The sequence below is a fragment of the Gymnoscopelus braueri genome (genome assembly GCF_963280865.1).
Source record: "Gymnoscopelus braueri genome assembly, chromosome: 24".
Lineage (NCBI taxonomy): Eukaryota > Metazoa > Chordata > Actinopteri > Myctophiformes > Myctophidae > Gymnoscopelus > Gymnoscopelus braueri.
In genome coordinates, this window is record NC_137626.1 from 30,555,728 (window position 1) to 30,580,688 (window position 24,961).

General features: G+C 42.5%; 1 protein-coding gene across 3 annotated transcripts in view; it reads right to left on the minus strand.

Moving 5' to 3' along the window:
• LOC308080299 (vang-like protein 1) overlaps window positions 1-16,908 on the minus strand; it is an 84,993-nt gene extending 68,085 nt beyond the window's left edge. For 2 of the 3 annotated variants that reach the window (XM_080422097.1, XM_080422095.1), the window contains exons 1-2: window positions 16,773-16,908; window positions 533-810 (exon numbers count right to left, since the gene is read on the minus strand). In XM_080422097.1, the coding sequence (XP_080278223.1) occupies window positions 533-603 (71 nt within the window). In that variant the 5' untranslated portion in view covers window positions 604-810; window positions 16,773-16,908. Of the gene's footprint in view, window positions 1-532; window positions 811-5,795; window positions 5,891-16,772 lie in introns of all 3 variants that reach the window. The other variant, XM_080422096.1, reaches the window with a different exon arrangement.
• Window positions 16,909-24,961: the final 8,053 nt, after the last annotated feature.

Sequence of the window (24,961 nt, forward strand, 5' to 3'; positions counted from 1 at the left end):
GTGAGCTTGTAGATCGGCTATTTTCGGCATGCAGCGAAGTGAAAATCATTATGACGCCATCACGGCCCGCCGAAAATATTTTTTTGTTGATTAAATCAGCTGTAGATTGAGTCGACTAAAACTAGACTAAAGTCAAACATTTCAGGTGACTAAAACCAACAGAATTTTATTCAAAAGGCTATGACTAAAACAAAACCATCTGTGAAAATCAACAGTCACACACACACACACACACACACACACACACACACACACACACACACACACACACACACACACACACACACACACACACACACACACACACACACACACACACACACACACACACACACACACACACACACACACACACACACACGCACACACACAGGAGGACTGAGTGAGGAAGATGGGGAGATGTAAATGAAGAAGAAAGGAGGACAGGGGAAAAGAATGGCGTAAAAAAAATTGATGTGACTGTAACCGGTTTTGATCGGTTACTTTCGACCGAGGGACACGGTCGTACAACGAGGTGTGACTTGGCCCTTACCCGTGCCGGTGAGACCCCCGGGAGCGTCCGGAGTAGTAGGAATACCCCGAGTAGGTGGACTCCGTGTCCATGGCGTGGTGCCCGTGCCCGGGCAACTGGCCTGGGGCTACAGAGAGGTTGCTAGGCTTGACCGCCGGCAGGCACAGCGGGACCTTGTGGGCGGTCTTATCGGGCAAGAGGCGATTGATCGGCTCGTTCAGGAGATTGACGCAGGCGGCGGGCTGTCGGGGGTCAATCTTGGAAGCAACCCTGGGGGCTCCGTGCTAGGAAACGTCAACCTTGAATGAGAGAGACAAGAGAGGAGAGAGAGAAATTGAATCCAAGGGGTAGGAATCGTCTGGGAAAGTTGCCCACGTTTCCACTGGTACACAGCGAAGAGCGCGGCCAACTCCAAAATGAGGTGGATTCCTGATGCGGAATCAAAAGTTTAACAGGGTTATCTGACACAACAAGCAAGCACACAACAGTCAGTGCCCTGCAGCAAATCAATGTGTGGAAGAAGTGGGGCTAAGTTCAAAATACATGGCTGGCAAGGTGTGCAATCACCTCCCACTCAAACATCACTGAACCCAACCTAAATATCTAGCGAAGATGATAGTTATGTCAACTTTTATGCATTTGACTCCTATCAATGGACTGTACGAATCATGTCAACTTTTATGCATTTGACTCCTATCAATGGACTGTACGAATCATGTCAACTTTTATGCATTTGACTCCTATCAATGGACTGTACGAATCATGTCAACTTTTATGCATTTGACTCCTATCAATGGACTGTACGAATCATGTCAACTTTTATGCATTTGAGTCCTATCAATGGACTGTACGAATGTTACAAATTAATTGATAACAGGTAATAGAGACGTGTAGGAATGCTAATCACGATTTAACCCTCTTTACTTTTAGTGAACTAATACTTAATTGACCAGGATCGTGCACCCCCCCCCACACACCAAATCTTTCACCAAAAATAACAAATATTCTTCTGACAGCAAGAACCTGCAGCTATTCTATGCTTTTCAAGCACAGTTACAGTTGAGTGCTTCCGATATATAAAAAAAGAAAAGACAGAAAATTGGCTGACAACTGCTATTCAGTTAAAATCTCTGACACGCAGCAAACAATTTTCATCTGACATTGGAGAGCTTTGTGGTAAGATGTCAGAGAAGATAAGATTCCTTTTACAAGCAACCGTTCAGAATAACATTTCTGAGTATGTAGCTACGGGCAAAATAAAATCTGAATTTCACAGAGCTGTTCCAAACAATTACTTCAAACTAGCTGAACTGAAATGACATGTAGGCTAACTGGGGTATAAATTGTTAAGATGTATTGATAAACCTAATAAGGTATGATTTACTCAAGGCAGCCCACAGTTGTTGCCTTGTAAAGAATGAAGCACAGGATAGGTACCGGTAAGAGTTGACATACAAATAAGATTAAAAATTTAAAAACAAATAGCATCTGCACTTTATCTGACCGAGTTAAGATAATGTATATTCTATAACAAATATAAGCAGCATAAGTCAAATGTACAATCTATCATAGTAATTATATGAACATCCGTTACATATATCGCCTATGAATGGGTATAAAATCATAAATTATATGTACAGATTATCGACAGTGGATGGCTGGAGGCTGATATGATGTCTATTCAAGTCAGAACTCTAGTCTAAAGCATAATAGTTTGCATGTCTTAACAATTCTGATTGGATGGTTTATGTCAGCGATTCTGATTGGAGGTCTACATAAAGGCATCCTCCAGGTTCTCTCCTAAGTCCCAACCTTACCTCATTTCACTCCTTCACCTCCCCCTTTCAGATCTAGTCTAGTATTATCTGCCGGGAGCCATCAAATCACCTCCCCTCTCCTCCCCGATGTGAAGGGGGCCAGGGGGGCTGGCAGAGGTTTGTGCACAACAGTGTGCCTTAAGCCGGAATTATACTTAGTTGCGCGCCGGTGCCGCGCACCAGAAATAGCCAATGTACAAGCTCACAACGCTTCGCATCCGCGACGCGCTGTGAGCTTGTAAATCGGCTATTTTCGCCGCACAACACCAGCATGCGACCAAGTACAAATCAGGCACTGCTGAGCCGTTTGGCCCTGGTGCAGCATTCCTATCTGCTGGCATCACCGCCCAGCCATAAACTGCTACAGGTGAAACATCTCCACACACACACACACAGCAGCCATCAACAAATGACAGCAAACCACAAAAGCTTCCACAGAAAACAAAACAACATAATAAAAGAAGCTCTAGGTTATAACGAGAGGGTCCAATGCCGACCCACCGATTTTGGAGAGTCCTAGCTCACCGATGATTACCGATGTGTTTATTTTACCTACATTATGTCAAAAATCGCAAAATAAATTCTAAACAATTTGAAGACTTAGATTTCATTAATGTTCTCATAAATAGCAAATGTATGAAATTAAGATCTGCAAGCTCACAACGCATCTTAACGTGACGCATTGTCTATTTTTGAAGATCTTTTACTGAAAAAAGAAAATAGTCAAATAATAGCAGAGTCGTGCTTTCTATAAGCTATTGCAAATCTAATTAGTATACGAGTACACCTGCACACTTGGAAAGACTATACTAGATTTACAGTACAATAAGCATTGCAACAATAAACTATCCAACCATACAGTTTGTTGTTTCTGCATCACTGATCTCTTCAAACATTCTCACTTTTCCCGATGGCTCACGGAAGCCACTCTTCCCTTTGTCTAATATAATATATATATATATAATATATGCCATTTGGCGAACGCTTTCATGCATCGCGCCCCGCAGCAAGCAACTGCGATTGCATTAATTACCGGCGCAGTCAATATATTCGTTCATCTCTCTACGACGTGTTTCTCCAGGAGGTCTCGGTGGACCTGCATGAAGTCATTTCCAGGCACTGCCTCAAACAGAGCTGCATTCTTTTCCCAAGAGGATCAATGTGCAGTGGGGGGGAAAAAAGGAAAAAAAAATCTAAAGTGCTGAGGGCTGCGTCTGCAGATTCAAAGTCAACTCAAGCATCAAGTGGATTGTGATATCAAAGGCTCCGTAAAGGCCTCCACCCATCCTGGAACTAATTCCATATGTAGTCCCCCCAGCAGGTGGAAGGTTTTTTAGCGTCTACTTTAAAAGGAGACATAGGACGATAAGGACCCTTAATTGGGTGCCCTTGATTTGAGTAAATGGGAGAAGATGGTTTGCAGTTGGTCTCTTTATGACGAAGAATGAATGGAATGGCAGGGAGAGCAGGGCTGTCACGCACGATAAGGACATTTTAGTAGACGATTAAGCCTATTACTGAAATATACAAAGAAGGGACTGACACAGACCGGTACCAAAAATCAAAATGAACAATGTACTATACAGGCCGAAAATCTACAAGCGTCACAGACCAGTGGCTCTCAAACATTTATATGTTAAGGATTCCAAAATTACATGCATTTTGACGCGGACCCCCATCCGAAAAGATGTTGTGCCAGGGACCCACCCCCAAAAGACAAGATTTATGTTGTTAAAGTTTTTGACAATTGTTCCAAGATTTTTCACATTTCTTTGGAAAATATCAGATCTACAAGCTCACAACACCTTACATTGCAACGCATTGTGAGCTTGTAGATCGGCTGTTTTCGCATAGACCCTACTTTGAGAACCACCACTATCACAATAAGACAACAATAAAACAGTAATGCACACAGATGCTGGGAGGAACCCCTTTCCTCAGCCACTAACAGCCCAGGATGCTACAATATTATCAACAAGTGTCTCAACACAAATGGAAGGAAAAAGAGAGAGAGAGGAGAGAAAGGAGAGAGAGAGAGAGAGGTGAGTCAAACAGTAACATATACAGTACACTGTCAGTCTTTGCCAGCTGCTACAGGCAAGGCCAATAAAATGATATCTGGATCTGGATATGGAGGCTTCAAGAGGCTTCTTCTTAGTTTTTAACAATCTCATTGTTGTTTTGCTGTTGTTGCACAGCATTTGTGGACCTCACCACACATTCTTGGATATGATCATATATGTTTTATTATTGTATTATTTCATTCATATCAAACCTTATGCTATTCCGTTTTTCCTGTGCAAGCAAACAAGAGGTTTCTTTGTGGATGCATTGCTCTATGTTAATGAAAAATAATCTCAACATGGCCCAGTTCAAACTTAACCATAAGACCCAAAGCACAACTCTGCACAGATAGTGCACTCCCGCATACACTACAGTACAGTATTATGTACTTTGAGCCTGACAACTGACCCAAATAGGAGCTGACATGAGCTACATGTTAAAAAAAGAACATATAGTATTATGCTCAGCCAGCCACCTTTCTAATTGGACCTGGGCAATGAGAAAATGGCAGCTATTCAAAAGTAGGGCAGCGAGCGACACTCCTGCACCTCAAAACTCTCCCAGAGAGGGAGAGAGAGAAAAAGAGAGAGAAAAAAAGAGAGAGAAACAATGATTTAAGGTCAGGTTATGTACATGAGGAAGACCTATCCAGGTCAAAATGTTGTGTAAACTTTGAGTAATCCCCAGCACGGACCTACTTTCTCAAACATCTACCAATTACCAAGAGGCCTACAGTATGATCGCCTTGCCTGCGCGCCTCTCTCTTGACTTCCTGTGTGTCCCGACATGTTTCAAAGCGGTGACGTTACTGTCCTTGAACTCTCACATGAAACCTGCGAACGCTACAGTACTAAAACGTGCTGATTTACTGCCGCAGTCGCCATAAAAGGGGGATAGGAAATGGAACAAACTCTGCCTCCCCCACCCGTAGGTCATCCCTGTGGGGTCTCTGCTGCTGTTTTTATGAAGCCTGGGTCTTCTGAACACTTTGCTTCAGGAGAAATACTCACTCACAGCAGGGCTGCGGTGCCGAGGGACACACCATCTTTATCTGGCAGCTCGGAACGGGGGAAAAAAACACACGTATGACTGGCTAACACTGGATCCAAAAATACTGTGGGGTACAAAACATGCTTTGTGACCCAAATCTGGTGTATGTGTGTGTGTGTGTGTGTGTGTGTGTGTGTGTGTGTGTGTGTGTGTGTGTGTGTGTGTGTGTGTGTGTGTGTGTGTGTGTGTGTGTGTGTGTGTGTGTGTGTGTGTGTGTGTGTGTGTGTGTGTGTGAACATGCGCGCCGTTGCGTGAGTAATGTCACTTCGGCAGGTCGCTTTGAAGGTTTCATACTCTGGCCCTGTCGGGACGATAACGTTCATTCCGCAAATAATTTCAACCGTCTGAATCACCTGCGCGTGCGGCGACATAAAAACGTCCGCTCCCTCGACCGGTTCTCGTCGGTTGCGTCTCGCCCACCTGTGTGCTGCCGTCGTTCGACACCGCACTGTGTGTGTGAGACAAAAAGGAGTCAGGTGAGTGTGAGACACAGAAGAATCAGGTGAAAAGTACATGCACTGACTGTGTACACGCCACGGCTATGATTCATGTGCTAGTCATCTTCCTAATGCCTCTAAAACATTAGAAGAGCTGGATGTGTGGGAAACTGCCGTGTCAAATCCAAATTTAGAATCCCTTCAAAGAGGCTAGTGAACCAATTAAGTGACTACATTACCTCTAAAACAGTGCTGCTGCTAACCATAACCATATATCATTCCAAGTAAGAGACAGACTACCGTGAGAATTTTATTACTGCATTTCAGCATTTGAGGACGTCTCACCAGGGTTGCCAGGTCTGTGTGACAATTAAGGCAGCCCAATGGTCAACCAAAACTAGGTCAAACCATCCCAGTGACAGTTAAACCAGCACAATACCACAACAAAAAATAAGTCACCATATTATGACCTGAGGGAGTGATAATGTGTAGTAAAAATCCACTCACATTTCTCAAATCCAAAATGTCACATAGAAATCATATTAAACTTTGGTCACGTTCTCAGTGCGTGCGGGCATCCACTGCTTTCAAGCGTTGCCACCAGGTCCTCCCTCGACCCTGCCACAGGGCAAAAACATCAGCCTGGGGCAACGTCAGCCTGTGTTGCTGCCTGCACCATGTACAAAACACTGGTGATAGCCTACAGGGCAGCCAAGCGCACGTCACCCCCGTACCTTCAGGGCATGATCCACCCCCTCAACTCTTTCTGCACGTTTACAAGGTTTCCACCCAACAGCGACAATATTCAATTATCAGAACTGAAAACTAAACGTGAGTTCCGTGGCTAATGGGAACTTGGAAATCTAGACCTTGGACGGAAGTTGTGTGGTCTTGGTACCGCTGTATGGTGCCATTGTTTTGTTTTGGGTTCCTGGCCAGTGGGCAGTTCTGTCATCCGTCACAGAGGGGATTTCCATCCGCTGCGTTAATCCTTTTGAAAGCAGAGCGGTGGGGAGGTATAGGGAGGATGCTGAATGATGGATTAATGATACTAAAGTGACCATACCGGTCAAAATAGCTGATCTACAAGCGTACAACGTGGCACGTTGTGACGCATTGTGGGCTTGTGGATCTGCAATTTTCTGTTCGTCCCAGAATAGGGACGCTAGAGTTCATGGGGTAAAGTTATGCCAGTGTGTTATGTTACAGCTAATGGCGGAATGGATGCACTTCTATGTTTTCCAGAAGTGAAACTGAAATCCACAAAGCTAGTAGTGGGGAGGGAATCCTCCCAGTAACCAGCAGTGCTTTTCTGTTGTGTGGGAGTGTCACTACACCTGCTAATACCAGCAACAGAAGAGCAACGGAAGGACATTTTGTTTTGGGTTTTTCTGTAACAGAAGTTTGTTTTGTTTTGTTTTACATATTAGTAGAAAAGGTGAGGTAATTATGTAGTATAAAGTGTCTCCTCAACCCTGTAGTGTACTTCTCCAATCTCCACAGGGATCCACAGAAGACTTACTAAACTTCAAGTACAGATCAACATGCGAGTTCAGTTTTTAGCCATGTTAGTGGCAGGGCTTTGACGACGGCAATGTCCACACACAAAACACACACAAACACACACTGTGTTCCCAGAGAAATAGAATTGCACACACACACACACACACACACACACACAGAGACACTGAAACAAAAATAAATATGTACTCAGAGAAACAGAATTGTGCACTCAGGCAGACGAGTGCACATCTGCACACACAAACACGTGTGGCAATCTGAGCGCCATGCTCAGCAGATTTACGCATCCAGAGGGCCAAGCAGGGGACGTAAACAACCAACGTTGACATACTGCAAAACTCATCTTTGAGCACAGAGACGCAGGCAGGCATCGAGCCATCCGTACCCCTCAGCCACCATGGTGGCATCTCACACCGCCATCATTCAGACAGGATTGACTGTAGATGCCATTCATGTCACGTCCAATGAGAGCGCTCAGCATCAAGATGACTTTTTCCCAGTACATTCCTGGCATTGAGCCGATGCTCTTATCTAGAGTGACTGGAGAGAGCAGCAGCAGCATTTAGCTTAGTTACTCTGATCCTCATTATTACAAACAAACAGTAAACAGTACAAGAACACAGCCTCAAAGCCACGGTTTCCCGGATAGCAATAATACATAGTGGTTCTCAGACGTTTATGATTTCAAGGAAGACCCACAGTTTGGTATGCAACTATGCATTAGGCTGCAGATCTCCATAACTCAGAGAGAGTGCACAAATGGAGTCAAACCACTGGCCTGACACTCCTGAAACCGATCCAGTAGTGTAGTGCAGTGGTTCTCAACCTTTTTTTGATCAGGGCCCACTTGAAAATCGAAAAAGTGTTTGCCGTATCTGATGGCATCGCGGCATTGAGTGGTCAGATGGGAGGGCCGCATGCATTTTCAGGGCATGTTATGATCAATCAATTAATTGTGTTCCGGATTGGCTCAAGGGAAATAACGTAGTATACTTTAACCCATTAAGACCTGGAACGCATCTGTGTCATTTTAGAATTCTTTAGCTATTCAAAAATAGCAGATATACAAGCTCATAGCGCGGCACAATATGAGCTTGTAGATCTGCTATTTTTGAAAAACCGCGAAAAAATATTTTTTACATTAATTTAAGAAAACTGGATTTAGATTTTTTTTTTAATCGGCCTCAGGTCTTAAAGGGTTAAGTTCCTATTTATCGGTATCACAAGGAAAACAAAATTTTCAAGATTTTAAAGGGAAAATAAATTGACATAATTTCTTTTCATCAATCATTAAAATCTTAGTGTTTTAGCCAATTATTTGGAGGCCCTCTAGCTATATCCTCATGGCCCACCAGTGGGCCCCGGCCCACAGGTCGAGAATCACTGGTGTAGAGTACGTCCGTGAGGAGAGGATGGAGAAGTACTCTCCCGCAGACAACGACAACGACAGACATACAGTCTGCACCAAACGTCTGCTGAGCCGAATTTACAGCTGCAAACTCTGCAGCTGCTGGGATCCAAACGAGACCCTCCCTCCCAGCGAATGAACGAAACAAAGGAGCTATTAGGAGCTCATCAGCGTTCGTGCTTAATGGTGTACATGACCTTTATTTACTTGATGGACGAGCGCTCTGACAAACCCTCGCGAGCAGTAAATGAATAAGCACCCAGCTGGGGGAACTCTCAAACTGAAGCTAATTAGTAAAATTAGTCATTACAGGCTCTGGAATTTGACCTGACGTAGGCTTTCATTTTTCCCTTTCCCTTTGAACTTTCGTAACGCATCTCTCCTGACAGTACGCAAAACAACACCAAGGACTCTGATTCAATCTGCTGTTCCCGTTAATTCCAATTAAAATGATGCTTGATTGCGGGCACAGTGGAACTGAATTTTTAAGATCTTTTGGTCTTCCACTATGAACAAGCAACAACAAAAAAAACATTAATTTCCATTTGACTGTTCTGTCTTGTTAGCTCTGTCTGTGTGTGTGTGTGTGTGTGTGTGTGTGTGTGTGTGTGTGTGTGTGTGTGTGTGTGTGTGTGTGTGTGTGTGTGTGTGTGTGTGTGTGTGTGTGTGTGTGTGTGTGTGTGTGTGTGTGTGTTTCTCCACACACAGGTCTCGGTCTGTGTCATTGTCACCTGCACACACATTCTGACCCAGAAGACCTCACACCTACTGTCTAGTTCTGTCACCACCTGTACACTTTTACACTGTCAGGGTTAAATCTAACACTGTGTGTGTGTGGGGGGGGGGGCAGACTGAGTCAGGGAGAAGGTACTGTAAGCTCAATGATTGATGACGGACGCCATCACCAGGCATGTTCAGAACACGAGGTAACATGAAAGCCTTAAACCAGGGGTTCCCAAACACTGGGTCGTGACCCATTTTTGTGGGTTGCGAGTACAGTAAAATACGCCCTTTTTCAGTTTCCTACAAAAATATTATTTCAAAATATAAATAAAAAAATCAAAGATGTTCACACAAAAGGATATTTTCACTATCCCACCGGACCTGGGGAGAGTAATTTCTCTCTTAGGTCTCGAGCTTATGTCGGATGTTGAACTACCCCACCCACCGTCCGTCTCCCCCCTTCCGAACTTTGCGGGAGCATAACTGAGGCTTAAGTGGTTAACGGTGCTTTATGTACACTGCAGCCTCTTAGCCTGGCCCATTCACGTGCTCACACTGACACTGACTCGAAGGAGCACATGGAGAGGGCCATTTAATTCCACAGAATTCCATTAGCATTCCACAGTGTCACGTCCTTAACCCCAAGACACGCACGACACATGGAAGCACAAAGACGGGCCGGACAAGCGGGCAGAGTGAGAGACAGACAGACAAGCAGACATGCAGACAGGCATACAGACAGATGGGCATATTAATCAGGTTCATTCTAATATGAGCGCCTGTGAGAAGCAGATAGATACAGTCCCTTGTTTTGTTTTTGTAATGTCAAAATCACGAACTACCAGATGAAAAGCATTTTGACCATGTGGTGTGTTTCCCCCCCAACTGGGAGGTTGAGAGGCTTACCTCAAAAAGCCTGTTTTCAATTGTCGTTTTAAGCTATTGACATCTTACAGATAAATACTAAATTGGACGTGGACAGACAGACAGACAGACAGACAGACAGACAGACAGACAGGAATTGACTCTAAATGGTATGGTAATGGCTGAAAAACACAGGCTAATAATTGTGAATTAATACTCTGGTCTCATGATGATCACCTTTTAAAAAAGGTTCATTAAGCATTGTTAATTTAAACTCTGAAAGTGTGAGCATGTGTTTACACTTTTTGAGTTAAAGGCATGGTATGTAACTTTGCCCTGTGTTAAGATAACAAAACAATAAATGTTTTAACCCATCATTTCCCTCCATACCAGCAGCCATCAGCCACTAGAGTAATGTGGTGGTGTTTACCTGCAGAAAAACATTGCCTTCTCACTGCACAGTATGTTGGTGTTTTCACTGTTTGTTTTGGTAGACAGGGATGTTTTGGTAGACAGGAAATTGCCCTCAGTGAGAGGGCAGTGTGTTTCTGCAGGTAAACACCACCACCACACTACTCCATGGGTGAAAATGCACTAAAGACTTCTGGTGATTAGTAGTTTTCGTTCCCTACCTATGTTGAATACACTTATTGTAAGTCGCTTTGGATAAAAGCGTCTGCTAAATGACTGTAATGTAATGTAATGTGGCTGATAACTGCTGGTATAGAGGGAAATGATGGGTAAAAACCAGATTTTACTGTGTGGGTTGTAAGGCCCATTTCCTGAAAAGTAACAGGGACATACAAGGTTTCCACCTGACAGCGTCAGCGACGATATGAGTGTACCACTTCCTAATTTGTGCTGATGAAGACCCTTTGGGGATCAAAACATTGATGCAATAAACAGTGGGAGCAAACAACACAGTGTGTGGACTGACTCTATCATTCTTCTGTTTGTCCTGCACCTGATCTATGCTGATGATGCTAATGTTCTAAACATCATGTAGCCTACATAGCTGCTACTACATACCATATCTGTGTAGTATACCATTATGATATATCGTTTTTGATTATTTGACCGGTTTCTATAATGCGTTTTTTTTCCTTTTCTTTTCTCCCCCGCTCTCACTCTACCTCTATTCTCCCTCTTCTCACAGAAACTACAAAATGATGGAGCGCGCACCCACTTCTTTACACCTGTAGACCTGTAAGCATCTTTATCCAAAGTGCTTTACAATGTGCATACATTTACACACACCGACGATGGATGAAACCATGCAAGGGGAACCTTCAATTTCAAAGACCGCCATAACTCTCAGAGTTACATATCTGTAAGGGTCCATTTGAACCCCCTCAAGGTACCCTGGGGGTCCGCGGTCTCCACTTCAAGAAAATAAACTTCTCCCACTACAACTATTGGTTGTCAATGTCAGCTGTGAGGACCCAGATCTCAGCCGGTTGTCATTCTAGCTGTCTAATCAGGGACTAATTAAGACCCAAGACGCCAGGTGAATGCAATTAACTTATCCAACATATAGAATAATTAAAAGCAAGAAATCTTTGTCTCGGTCGAAGGGAGCAAAGTGGAGAACCACAAAACTACAACAACAGGGCTGCATCATTTCATTCAAAGACTTTCATGTGACATCAGAGAGCACGTTGACAGCACTGTTTGTTCATCATGTTTCAAAAATTATCTTTTTTGTGGCAGACAAACAAAACATAAACACTTTGCTGGGGCACAAGTTAACGAGAGGAGGAGAAGACAGAGTTGCACAACACCCACGCATTTAGACACATCCAAGAAAACATAAAAGATTATATGGAAATGAATGAAGGTGCTGCATAATTCAGGGACAGGTAGAAGCACTTGCTGTCACCACTTTGCACGGCTATCATCTCTCTCTCACACACACACACACACACACACACACACACACACACACACACACACACACACACACACACACACACACACACACACACACACACACACACACACACACACACACACACACACACACACACACACACACACACACACACACACACACACACACACTGGAGCTCTGACAAGTACCCTGGCGTGTGTAGTGTACATGTGTGGAAGCATGGTGTTACAATATGTTTTGACAGTTCAGTCCAGAAAGATTCAACCACTTCAAAGACATTAATCCTCTATACTAAAACTAAAGCATACTCTATATATATCAGTGGTCCTCAAGTACTCCCCCCAAAGTATCTCCACCCCCCACCCCCTATCTTTCTATGTAACTCATTTATTAGACATTTAATAAAGCTAGCACTAGCAGTAGTGTGGTTCCACAGTACAGCAGACTGCCATCTGTAAGCATGATAAACCACTGTTAGAGCCATCTGATGGTGATGCAGAGGAACCTGACTGAAGCTTCATACATCACAGTTACTTCCAAGTCATTAATGCTGACTTTAAAATGGACCTGGCAACAATCTGCTCCAAAATATTATTGTTTCTAATTTACACTCCAGCCTAGTGAGCCTACTGCTGAATTTCTCTTGTTTATCAGGTAGAACAGCGGTTGTCAAACTTTTTTAATTTCAAGGACAACCATAACTCTGTGAGCGTCCAAATGGAACCAAATGGACCCTTCCATTTGTACACTCTCAGAGCTACAGACCTGTAAGGGTCCCCCTAAAAGGAACCCTGAGGGTCCCTAGACCCCACTTGGAGAACCACTGAGGTAGAACACTGTAAATCACCTCCTGGTGTTCGGCGTCTAATTAATCTAGACGGCAATTAGACTTATCTAAATAAGTGCCTAATTGGACCGCTCACCACCAGCAGTGTTTGGGTTTTAGGGAACAAGCTGAACCACTGGTCTGATGAAAATATGCCCAGCAAATGTGAGCTGACTGAGTCCCATCAGAATGTGACAGTGTGTCACCGATAATGACAACTTCGTGACACCACGGATTCAGAAGAGTTTACTGGTGTCATTGTACTCTGTGTAATCCTCCGTGTTAATTTACGCATTCGTAAAAGGTCCTTACACACCGGGGCGATTTTTTTCATGCGAATAATACGTTTTTTTTTAAAACCTTATAAAGTCAATGCAAGCTTCCACACCAGTTTCGCGGAAGCGAAAAAAGCGTCTTTTAATTATTCGGAACGAGTCCGAATTTTGCGTATATTCGCATATTCGCCGGTGTGTAACCACCTTAACTCTTGAGAGTGTACAAAATTTGGTTACATTTAATGTAATTGAAGTTGTAGTCCAGTTATTTTGATGAAAAAAATTCAAACTCTATGGTAGAGTCCAGTATGTTAGTACAACGTAACTAGCACATCTGCAGTGGGTGTAGGTGGACCTGCACCTGCAGGGGGACAAGTAGTACTGCCTGAAGCTCATAAGCACAGCATCTCCCCCGGGTCAAGTGGGGATTTGCTTCTAGAACAGTGGTTCTCAACCTGTGGTTCGGGACACCCAGGGGGGATCCCCACATGATTTTGGGGGGGGGTGCCCAAATGACAGTGAAGTGACAATTTAAGGACTTTTAAGATCTCAAAAAAGAAAGAAAAGAAAAAGACCATTACTGCATCAAAAGTAATCAACAAACTATACTATAAAAACTGGTCAAACATTGTTCAAATATGATCATTTTGGGGCGGGGTCCCCAGTTTATTATTTTGGGGGGTCGTGGCCTGAAAAGGTTGAGAACCACTGCTCTACAAGACTATGCGGTTGATATTAGTCTCTCATCATGCGGCGGGAGACCCGGGTTCGAATCCCAGCAGGCAGGCGAGGCAGCACATTAAAAGTTTATAGATTGCTGCTGCTTTTAAATTAACACTGACTGAGGGTTTTTACAGTGCTGTTGCACAGCGGTTCTCAAAACCTTTTCATATCAAGGACCCCCAAATGAATATGTATTTGGCTGCGGACCCCTCCTCAGATTTTTAACCAGGGACCCCAAGATTTGTGTTGTTAAAATGTTTCAAAAAAATATTCCAAATTTTTCAAAAATTTTGAAAATAAATCACAACAAGTTTGCTATTTTCAAATAGCCAATGCATATTGGGTTAAAATGGTTTAACTGATTTTGATGCTATATCAACTCATTTTGCTGGGGACCCCCTGGAACCCGCTCAAGGACCCCACATGATGAGAACCACTGCTGTAGAAAACTCATTTGCACACAGTCACACACACACACACACACACACACACACACACACACACACAGAGAGTACATTTACTCAAGTACTGTACTTAGAGGTACTTTTACATTACTGGAGTATTTGCAATTTTCAATACTTTTACTTCTACTCCACTACATCTCAGAGACAAATATTGTACTTTTAACTCCACTACAATTATTTGAAGACTTGGGTTTTCAAAATTCAAATTAATTAACCACTTCAGCCCTATTTAAACTTTGGCTATTTGAAGATTATTATACATTTGAAAACTTTCAATGGGACATTCTGCATAGTGAGTACTTTTACTATTAGCACTTAAGTATATTTTGACACCAATACTTTTGTACTTTTACTTTTAAGTACCGGACTTTCACTTGTAACAGAGTATTTCTACATTGATAATGATAATTTTCCTAAACCATGTGAGTACTTCCATCACTGACGCACACACAGACCACAGCGGAGTGATGGAAGACGCACGCAAGGTGTGCGTGTACTCCACAGCTGGGTTGGACTCTCTCTGCATGCAGTACGTATTTATGTGTGTGTGGAGTGGACCCAACAACACGCACTTCCACACCGGGGCTCACTTCACACAGGAAACTCCCTGGTTTCGGCCCTCATCTCCAGTCCTTCCCATTGACTTTACTTCCAGCCTTAACATTTTTTTTACCAAACCTATAACACACAGCGCTCGTTCGGGCTCTGCATCATGGGTTGTTTTCCCCACCCACGCAATAAGGCATGTTTATGTTTAATTAAATTTTATTGTATTGTTTTCTATTTGTTTGCGTTTCCTTCCCGCGACAATGCGACAATAAGTGACAATGTATCCAGTTGTGTTATCGCTCCTTGCCTTGGTTACAGTGTAACCCAGTCAACCGTGTGTAACAGAGTTGACTTTTCCCTTTTATATTCCAAACTGAGGCTAAACTGAACACCAACAGTACAGCGGTGGCGCTCGCCGACAAGAAACAGATCTACAATCTGTTCCTGTCGGCGAGCGACACCGAATCCTGCGATGGGAGCTATTCATTTATAATCTTTCTTTATTCCGAGTTCCTGGAATGCGACCAGTGGCACCGCATTGAGGGGGGATCAACCATAGTACTTTGTGTGTGTGTGTGTGTTTTTATATTTAAGTTAATTTAACCTATGATATGCAATCATGTTAACCTGATCTCGAAACAAAATCGTGATTTATGAGACACTAAGGCATGTTCAACTTCATATTGAAAGAAACAGTAGCTCTGTGTGTGTGTGTGTGTGTGTGTGTGTGTGTGTGTGTGTGTGTAGGCTATGCGTGCAGTCATCCATTCACATCCAGTTGAAAGCATTCCAGCAGAGCAGATCCTTTGGTAACCAGAAGCCTCGCCCCAAAACACACTCGCCCCCGACCGCTCGCCCCCAGCGGTTCTTGTATTTGTTTTACTGAGGATAAGGTTTGAAATAGGTTTAGGCATAGTTTACTGAGGTTACGTTTAGGAATAAGTTTAGGTTTAGGCATAGTTTTACTGAGGTTACGTTTAGGAATAAGTTTAGGTTTAGGCATACTTTTAGTGAGGTTACGTTTAGGAATAAGGTTGGGTTTAGGCATAGATTTGACTGAAATTACATTTAGGAAATAAGGCTATAGGTTTAGGCATAGTTTTACTGGAGGTTACGTTTAGGAATAAGGTTAGGTTTAGGCATAGGTTTGACTTAGGTTACGTTTAGGAATAAGATTAGGTTTAGGCATAGTTTACTGAGGTTACGTTTAGGGATACCAGGTGGTGATCGTTCCGAGGTCGCCGGATTTGCACAGGGGCGACTGTGTTTTGGGGCGAGTCTTTAGGTATTCTTTCATACAGGTAGACATCACACACTCAGCAGCAAGGGCGTGTTCTGTTCGCAACACTTTATTACAAAAACCTACATGTTTCCAGAGGACTTCTATAATAAAAACACACAGTCACCCATAGCCGACTTTATGGGTCTACACACACACACACACACGCGAAAGTAGGTAGACAGACACGTTAACCTACATATGGTAGCCTAAAACACAAGAACCCAGACAGAACATTATCATAGCCCACACACACACACACACACACACACACACACACACTTCAAAGCGCACACAACACTACACAACTGCAGGATTAATACGAACAACTGCCGGGTTATTGTTATTATTATTAAAAAGGACAACTCACCATTTTACAGTGGATCGGGTGTCATTCCGATTGCGACCGTTTCATGATCCACAAATGTATGATAAAATAGTTGGATCGCCCCTCTCGGCAGCAACAGAACACACACACCATACGGTAGTCTAGTCTAGTAGGCTACACTACACACACTACAGCACACACACACAGCCCAGTGTTGCCAGGGTTTGAGAAAGAAACAAGCAAACCTTATGTATGAAAACAAGAACCCAAAAGAAGCGACTATGAGGTGGCTACATGAGCCCTTTTGATGAGAATAGCAGATCTACAAGCTCACAACGCGTCGCATCGTGAGCATGTGAGCTTGTAGATCTGCTATTTATTTATTTTTAATCTAGGATTATTTATTTTTTTAATTTGTAATATTTTTGAAACATTTTAAATACTCAAGTCTGGTACGGGGGTCCCTGGAACAAAATATTTTCAGATGGGGGGTCCGCGGACTAATACATATTATAATTTGGGGGTCCCTCACATGAAAATGTTTGAGAACCACTGGTTTCAAACATAATTAAAAACAACATTAGGAAACAAGCCCAAATAAGCAACTGCACTTTAGAAATAAGTACCAAAAAAAACGAGCTAAACCAATATTTTCAAAAACGAACCAATATTTACAGCCCAAAGTCGCTTATAATAAGCGGACATGGCAACACTGACAGCCCTGGGTTACCAGAGGAATCACCCTGGCTGGCAGTGAGGAATCTCACAGGGGGCAGTGCTTCACTGTATGCAATAGTGTGTGTGTGTGTGTGTGTGTGTGTGTGTGTGTGTGTGTGTGTGTGTGTGTGTGTGTGTGTGTGTGGGGGGTGCTTAATTGGCATGGTTAACATATTTGCATTTACAGTACATCACCAAAGCAAGTGTGGAATAAAAGAGTACACCATTTTTTATTTTGTTTATATATACCATCATAGTATCATTTTATTATATAGCATCAATGAATATGCCTGCCTTGTATTTCATGCCTTGTAATAGTCACATAATAGTGCATTACAATAGGTCGATGGTTCCCAAAAGGTGTGCTGAAGTCCAGGTGTGCCTTGGGATGTTGTGACAATCACACATTATTATTGCTACATATTATCCAACTATACAAAAAGTTATGAATTATCTTTTTATTTACTATATCAGTACTTTGTATGCACTCATTTTTCCCAATACAGGGGCACGTTCTATAACCTGTATTTAAAACATATTTATTTGGCATTAGTAAATAAATAAAAAACGCTTACAAAGTGATAAGAGTGATTATAGATTGTTATGTTGTGTTGTGTTATAGAGGCTATATTGAATGGATATTATGATATGAATACAGGTGTGCCTTGCCCTTTGGTGCCTTGGGCACAAAAGGTTTGAGAACCACTTAATAGGTAGCATGGAGTAACTACATTGTAATGCACAGTCTGAGACATGCATGTCATTGATTTATGTGTGATAAGTAGTGCACTTGACATTTTATATCTTAGACTCACTCCTTCCACTTTGAAGAATACTTAATCAACAGTGGCTCGTACAAGTACATACAGTACACAGTAAGCCTATTTACACTTCGTCGTGTAACCTGCCTTTTCAGCGAGCGACATAATCTTAGACAAAATATACATTATGCTCACATTTGGTGCAACAGGACAATTCAGGAGTTACATTAGAGAGAGTAGCCTTTGTAGCTACATTTAGGAGACAGTACTCAAGTTGTCATTATGTTTCTATTGAAAACTGTACTCTATTTACTTTGTAATTGAGCTGATTATAATTCCATAAACTATCTTGATATATCCAAGTATCTATTGGTGCTAGCCCGCTCACCTCTGAATTCTTGTTTTACGCTCAATGAGCGTAAAACAAGAAATATACTTCATTGTTGGCCAGGGTCCCCCATGTGGTCTGTACTTGGCCCCCTCCTTTTCCCCCTCCACACCAAATCTCCTTGCCGAAAATAGCCGCATTGCAAAGCGTTGTGAGCTTTTTTCACCGCATGTTTGCCTATATTCGCCCACCATGACATGCCCAGAATAGGGACACTAGGGTTCATGTCAATCATGTGGTTAAACTTGCATTACAGGGATGTCACAGATGTTTGGAGCTAAATCTGACAGTCATGAGACTGCAAAAGCCAAACAGTTTGTGCCATGGAAACAGGCTCAGACAAAGCTTTATATGTCTCCAGTAAACTCAAGGCAATAGATACATATTCAATAGGCCTATTCTGTGCACTCTAATGAGAGGCACTTTGGTCAAGTAGAGCAGAGGAATCCTCCCTTTAGATGTTTTAGAAAGATATTTTATGTTACTGCGAAAAAGGTCTTTGAGAATGTATGGCATGCGTCAAATGAGTTTTTGTATTGGAATAACCCTTTTAAAGTGCCATTCAGGATTGTTTATTTCTGTTAACTTTGACACTATGGTTGAATATTATTGCTGAATAATGGAGGGCAGTGGTGGAAAAATACTCAAATGTTTTACTATAAGTAAAAGTATCAATACTGCAATGTAGAAGTACTCTGTTACAAGTAAAAGTCTGTAGTTCAAAATTTACTTGCGTAAAAGTACAAACGTATTGGTATCAAAATGTACTTAAAGTATCAAAAGTAAAAGTACTGAAATGTTTGGAAATAGCAGATCTACAAGCTCACAACGCATCGCGATGCGACACGTTGTGAGCTTGTAGATCGGCTATTTTCAAATAGCCTAGGTATAAAATAGGACTAAAGTGGTTGATGTATGTTTTGTAATGTAATCATTTATATCTGCAAAGTAACTAGTAACTAAAGTTTTCAAATAAATGTTGTGGAGTAAAAGTACAATATTTGGATCCAAGATGTAGTGGAGTAGAAGTAAAAGTATTGGAAAGTGGAAATACTCAAGTAAAGTACAAATACCTCAAAATTGTACTTAAGTACAGTACTTAAGTAAATGTACTTAGTTACTTTCCACCACTGGTCTTGGGTCAATTTAAAATCTGGGTGCCCATAATGGAGTCCGCAAGGAACCACTGAACACCCATCTCCTTCAAGTGTACAAGAGTTTACGATTTGCCTCCACACTATCTCTTTGTTTCTCATTGCATCATCCAGCACAGGCACTATGTTTTGTTTTTCCACAGCTGGTGATCGTGAATAAAGGATGCCTCTGACAGCACGCCACTCATTTATCTGAGAGGAGCAAAACAAAACAGACAACCGATAACCATCATTGTGCATGGAAGTGCATCGTGGCACGATGTCTGGACACAGTCAGTGACAAAACACAAAGCACACAATGCTCTGATAAAGACAAGGTACTTGGTTGATAAGTAATCATGTTTCCCTTTGAGCCTCTTTGTCCTACTTTCCTAGAATACATATCTGTTAATTTCATTACCAAGTCTACTATTCTCTGTGTCACACCTTACTCTACTTAAACGCCTTCAATCTGGTGTCCCTATACTGTATATACATAATGGGCATGTCATTATATTGTCAAAAAAATTGAAAAGTTGTAAAAAGAAATTAGCTAAAATAGCCATTTCTAATGTAAAGTGTAAATCTTCATGTTTGAGCTGGTGAGGGAATAAGGCATTCCTATATTGGCAGAGATGTCACATTAATTATCATGAATAGAATAGCATAGAACTACGTATGAGGCCGTCTGGTAATCAGAATATCACCGGTTTGCCTCATGGCCCACCCATGTCTGAAGTGTCCCTGAGCAAGACGCTTCACCCCCACTTCTTCCCACAATTCTCAAATGTTTCCGGTCATACAGTCTGGGACTCGGAAGCTCTGATCATGATTCAAATATAAAGTGGATGTGAAGCCCCACTTCCGTTTCGTCTTTACAGTCGTGCAAATTTATCCTAATATAAATCAAAATCATCTAAGCACATAAAAAAATGAAATGTAAAGATATTTTTAAATATATTTTCGTGAACGGAAGTGCCAGTTTCCTCTCTCGGATTTCGGGAGGTGTAGTTCCGGACTCTAGCATTTGGAGATTGTGGAATAATTGTGTGGCTACACGAGACTACTTCACCCCTAACAGCTCACCCTCAAGCGCTTGTCATGGCCAGCTGAGCAGCCATCCGCTGGGTGAAGCTGAAACTGAGTGATTAACAAAGGTCTCCCCTCGAGTTCCGGTTGTGACGCCAACAGGATGGCAGCATAGTAAAGTCGCTCCCGATAAGAAATCAACAGAAAGCCCCATAAACTGCGAAATTGTTAGTCAAACGTATAAATAAAACAACGAGAGAGGGGCGGAAATGCCTGGTAACAAAACCCCGCACAGAAAACCCAACAGAAACATGAACAAATACGACGAAGGTGGAGAAAGCCGCAGCAGCTCTCCTGGTCACGACAGCCAAGATGGCGCGGCCCAGCCTGTGAATTCAGGCATGGCGGCCACAATCCTCAAGGAAATACAGGAGTTCAGACAAGATAACAAGAAACAACTTGAAGATATTAAAGAGGAGCTACAGAAAACGAACAAAAGAATGGACGAAGCAGAGGACCGAATCACTAAGACGGAGGAAAGGATCCAGAACACGGAGGATGTCACGTCGGAAATGCTAAAGCTACTAGCCCAATTCGACGCTAACATACTCGACCAACAATGCCGTTCCAGACGCGAAAATTTGCGGGTGTTCGGTGTACCGGAGGAGATGGAAGACGATGCCACGTCAATGAACGAATTTGTGGAGAAATTACTACAAGAAGGTTTGGGGCTGCCGGCCACAGAGCCTCTTCAGCTCCAGAGATCACATCGCTCACTGGGCCCCAAACCACCGGCAGACGCGCAAGCTAGGTCCATTGTGGTCAAGTTTCTTAGCTTTAAAACTAAAGAAATGGTGCTCCAAACGGCGTGGCAAAAGAAAGGATTCACGTGGAAAGATCATCGCATCAACCTGGACAATGACCACCCCCCACGCATCCTACAAAAGCGCAGAGAATACACGGAGGCACGCAAGGTACTGAAAGATAAGAATATAAAATTCAAAACCCTCCACCCCGCCCGCCTAAGAGTGGATTACAACGAGGGAACCAAGACCTATGATACAGCGATGGAGGCGACGCAGGACATGGAGAGAAGAGGCTTCCCCGTCACCGTGATCCAAACCCCGGAGACGCTAATGGAGAGAATTCGACTACTGACATGGCAGAAGAACACCCGACGTGGGAACGAGAAACGAGTACCTCGCCCAAGCACCTCACGCTACAAGGAGAAACTACAGTCTTTCAGAAGACACACACCACCACCCGAAGCTACAGAGAACATTGAGGAGGAATCTTAATGACAGATGGGTGAGATGGAGTACATTAAAACAAAGAAAAGAATGGCCGACCTGCGGTAACTTAAATTAGGATTTGAAATTGAGATTGGTGAGTCAAATCACAGTAGATGTTGATCCTTTTTGTTTGTTTGTTTATGTTTCCAATACAGTAAAATTGTTTACCAAGCCGATACTTTAAAAAGATAGAAAATCGGACTAAGAAGCATGAGACTTAACTATGTTGTCAACTTTAAGGGCTTCCCCTCTAGAGAGGGGGGTCTACCCCTGAACCTTGTTCAGGGTTGGTGTAGGGTCGTAGCTAAGACCTCTACCTTGGAACCCAGATATGCATTTTTCATTCTAGCTTATATGTTTTTGTTTTTACATGTCTGGTGCATATTTTTTGTTTTTTCGCAGCTTTGTCGGGCAGCTAGGGGGATGCTTTTCAATGTGATGATGTTCACGCTGGGTATAACCTAAATGCAGGACACAAGGATAGTTTCATTTAATGTAAATGGCCTGATTAGTCCAACTAAAAGAGGAAAGGTACTTTCAAAGTTACAAAAAGATAGAGTACAAATAGCATATCTACAGGAGACCCACCTCAATGATATAGAACACGCTAAATTGAACAAATCAGGGTTTAAATATGTATATTCATCTTCCTATAAGTTCGGTCATAGGAGAGGGGTGGCTATACTGATATCCCGCTCTGTGAACTATGAACACATAGCAGAGTTTAAGGATAAGGAAGGTAGATTCATAATGATAATAGGGAAGATAGAGGGGATTACGGTGAGCCTGCTAAACGTGTACGCCCCACCGGGTAGTGATTGGACATTTTACAAGCAAATATTTGATTTAATGGTGACAAAGTCACAAGGCACTCTCATTAATGCGGGAGACTATAATTTCCGCCTGCAACCACATCTTGATTCCTCTGGGGGCAACCCAGAGCCCAAACCAATAAGTAGAAAGACTACTGCATTGATGAAGGAAGTAGGATTTGTAGATGTTTGGAGAGAAATGTACCCCACCAGTCGAGACTATACCCATTACAGTGCCCCACACTCAGTATATGCCAGGTTAGATTACTTCTTCGTGTTCAATAGAGACTTTCATAAAATAAAAGGTTGTGATATAGGCCCAATAGCCCTGTCAGATCACAGCCCTATATATATGACCATATGCCTGAATGGAAAACCAAGGACCACACTGTGGAGATTCAATTCTAGCATTATGAATAATCTAGCGATTAAAGCGAATCTGAAAAGTGATATTGAAACGTATCTTGAGCTGAATGATAATGGGGAGGTTTCACCGTCTGTGCTCTGGGACTGTTTAAAATCGGTTTCTAGAGGAAAAATCATAGCCCTTGCCGCCTTAACTAAGAAACTAAGGAGACAAAAAATACATGATTTGGAAATTAAATTAAAACACCTACAAAGAAACCATGCCAATAGCTTAGATGTTGGGGTGAAAGAAGAGATGAGGGAAATAAAGAACGAACTGGATGACATGGGCACGCAAGAAATAAAAAAGAAATTACTGTTCACCAGACAGCGATATTACGAAGTAGGAGGAAAGTCAATGCGCCTTCTAGCATATAAATTGAGAAAACAAGAAGCCGACAGTACTATCCACAAGATACGGAACCCTGAGTCTGGTGTCATAGAGAATAGCCTAGAAAAAATCAAAGAAAGCTTCAACACTTTTTATAAGAAATTATATTCACAGCCACAAATTGATAATGAACACCAAATTGACTCATTCCTTACATCTCTTGATTTACCTACGGTCACAGAGAACCAAAACAAAGAATTAATAGCTAAAATAACAACAGAAGAAATAGAATCGGCCATTTCTAGACTGAAAACAGGGAAATCTCCAGGCACAGACGGCTTCACGGCAGAATGGTATAAAGGATTGAGAGAGGTCTTGACTCCGATTCTCTTTAGAGCTTTTAACTGGGTATTGCAGACGGGAGAGACCCCGTCATCTTGGAAGGAAGCAATAATTACAGTCATCCCAAAAGAGGGCAAAGACAAAGTAGAATGTGACAGTTACCGACCCATCAGCTTATTAAATCTAGACTACAAGCTATTCACATCCATACTGACACAAAGACTAGATAAGATTCTACCTATAATTATCCATAATGACCAGACCGGGTTCATTCGCCAGAGACAGACACAGGATAACATTAAAAGATCTTTACATATTATCAGTCACATGGCTCAGAGTGGAGAAGAGACGGCCTTAATAAGCCTGGATGCACGCAAAGCTTACGATTTAGTGGTTTGGAGCTTCCTTTTCAGGGTTCTAAAGAGATTTGGGTTCCATGACTCTATTATCAAGACAATCCAGGCATTATACAAAAATCCATCCGCTAGAATAAAAATAAATGGTGACTTGTCAGATCCGTTTACACTGGAACGTGGAGTTAGACAAGGCTGCGGGCTTTCGTGCGGACTCTTCGCCGCATTCATCGAACCATTAAGCCAAATGATTAGACAAAATGGAAGTATTAAGGGAATAAATATGGCAGATGGAGAACATAAACTGGCCCTTTTCGCGGACGATGTCCTTTTATATGTAAGGCGGCCCACACAGTCAGTCCCGATCCTAATGGAAGGACTAGAGGAGTACGGATCCCTATCGGGCTACAAACTCAACGTAGAGAAGACCCAGGTTATCACTTTTAACTACAACCCACCTACCAGTATAATAGGAAAGTACAACTTGAAATGGGACTCAGACTCAATTCGCTACTTAGGGATCGTTTTGCCCAAAGATATCTCCAAAATAGCAGATCTCAATTATGGCCCACTAAATGAAAAACTTAAATCTGACGTAGCACGATGGAGTCTTATTCCCTTCCTGAGTCTGAGCTCCAGAATAGACTCGGTCAAAATGAACATTTTGC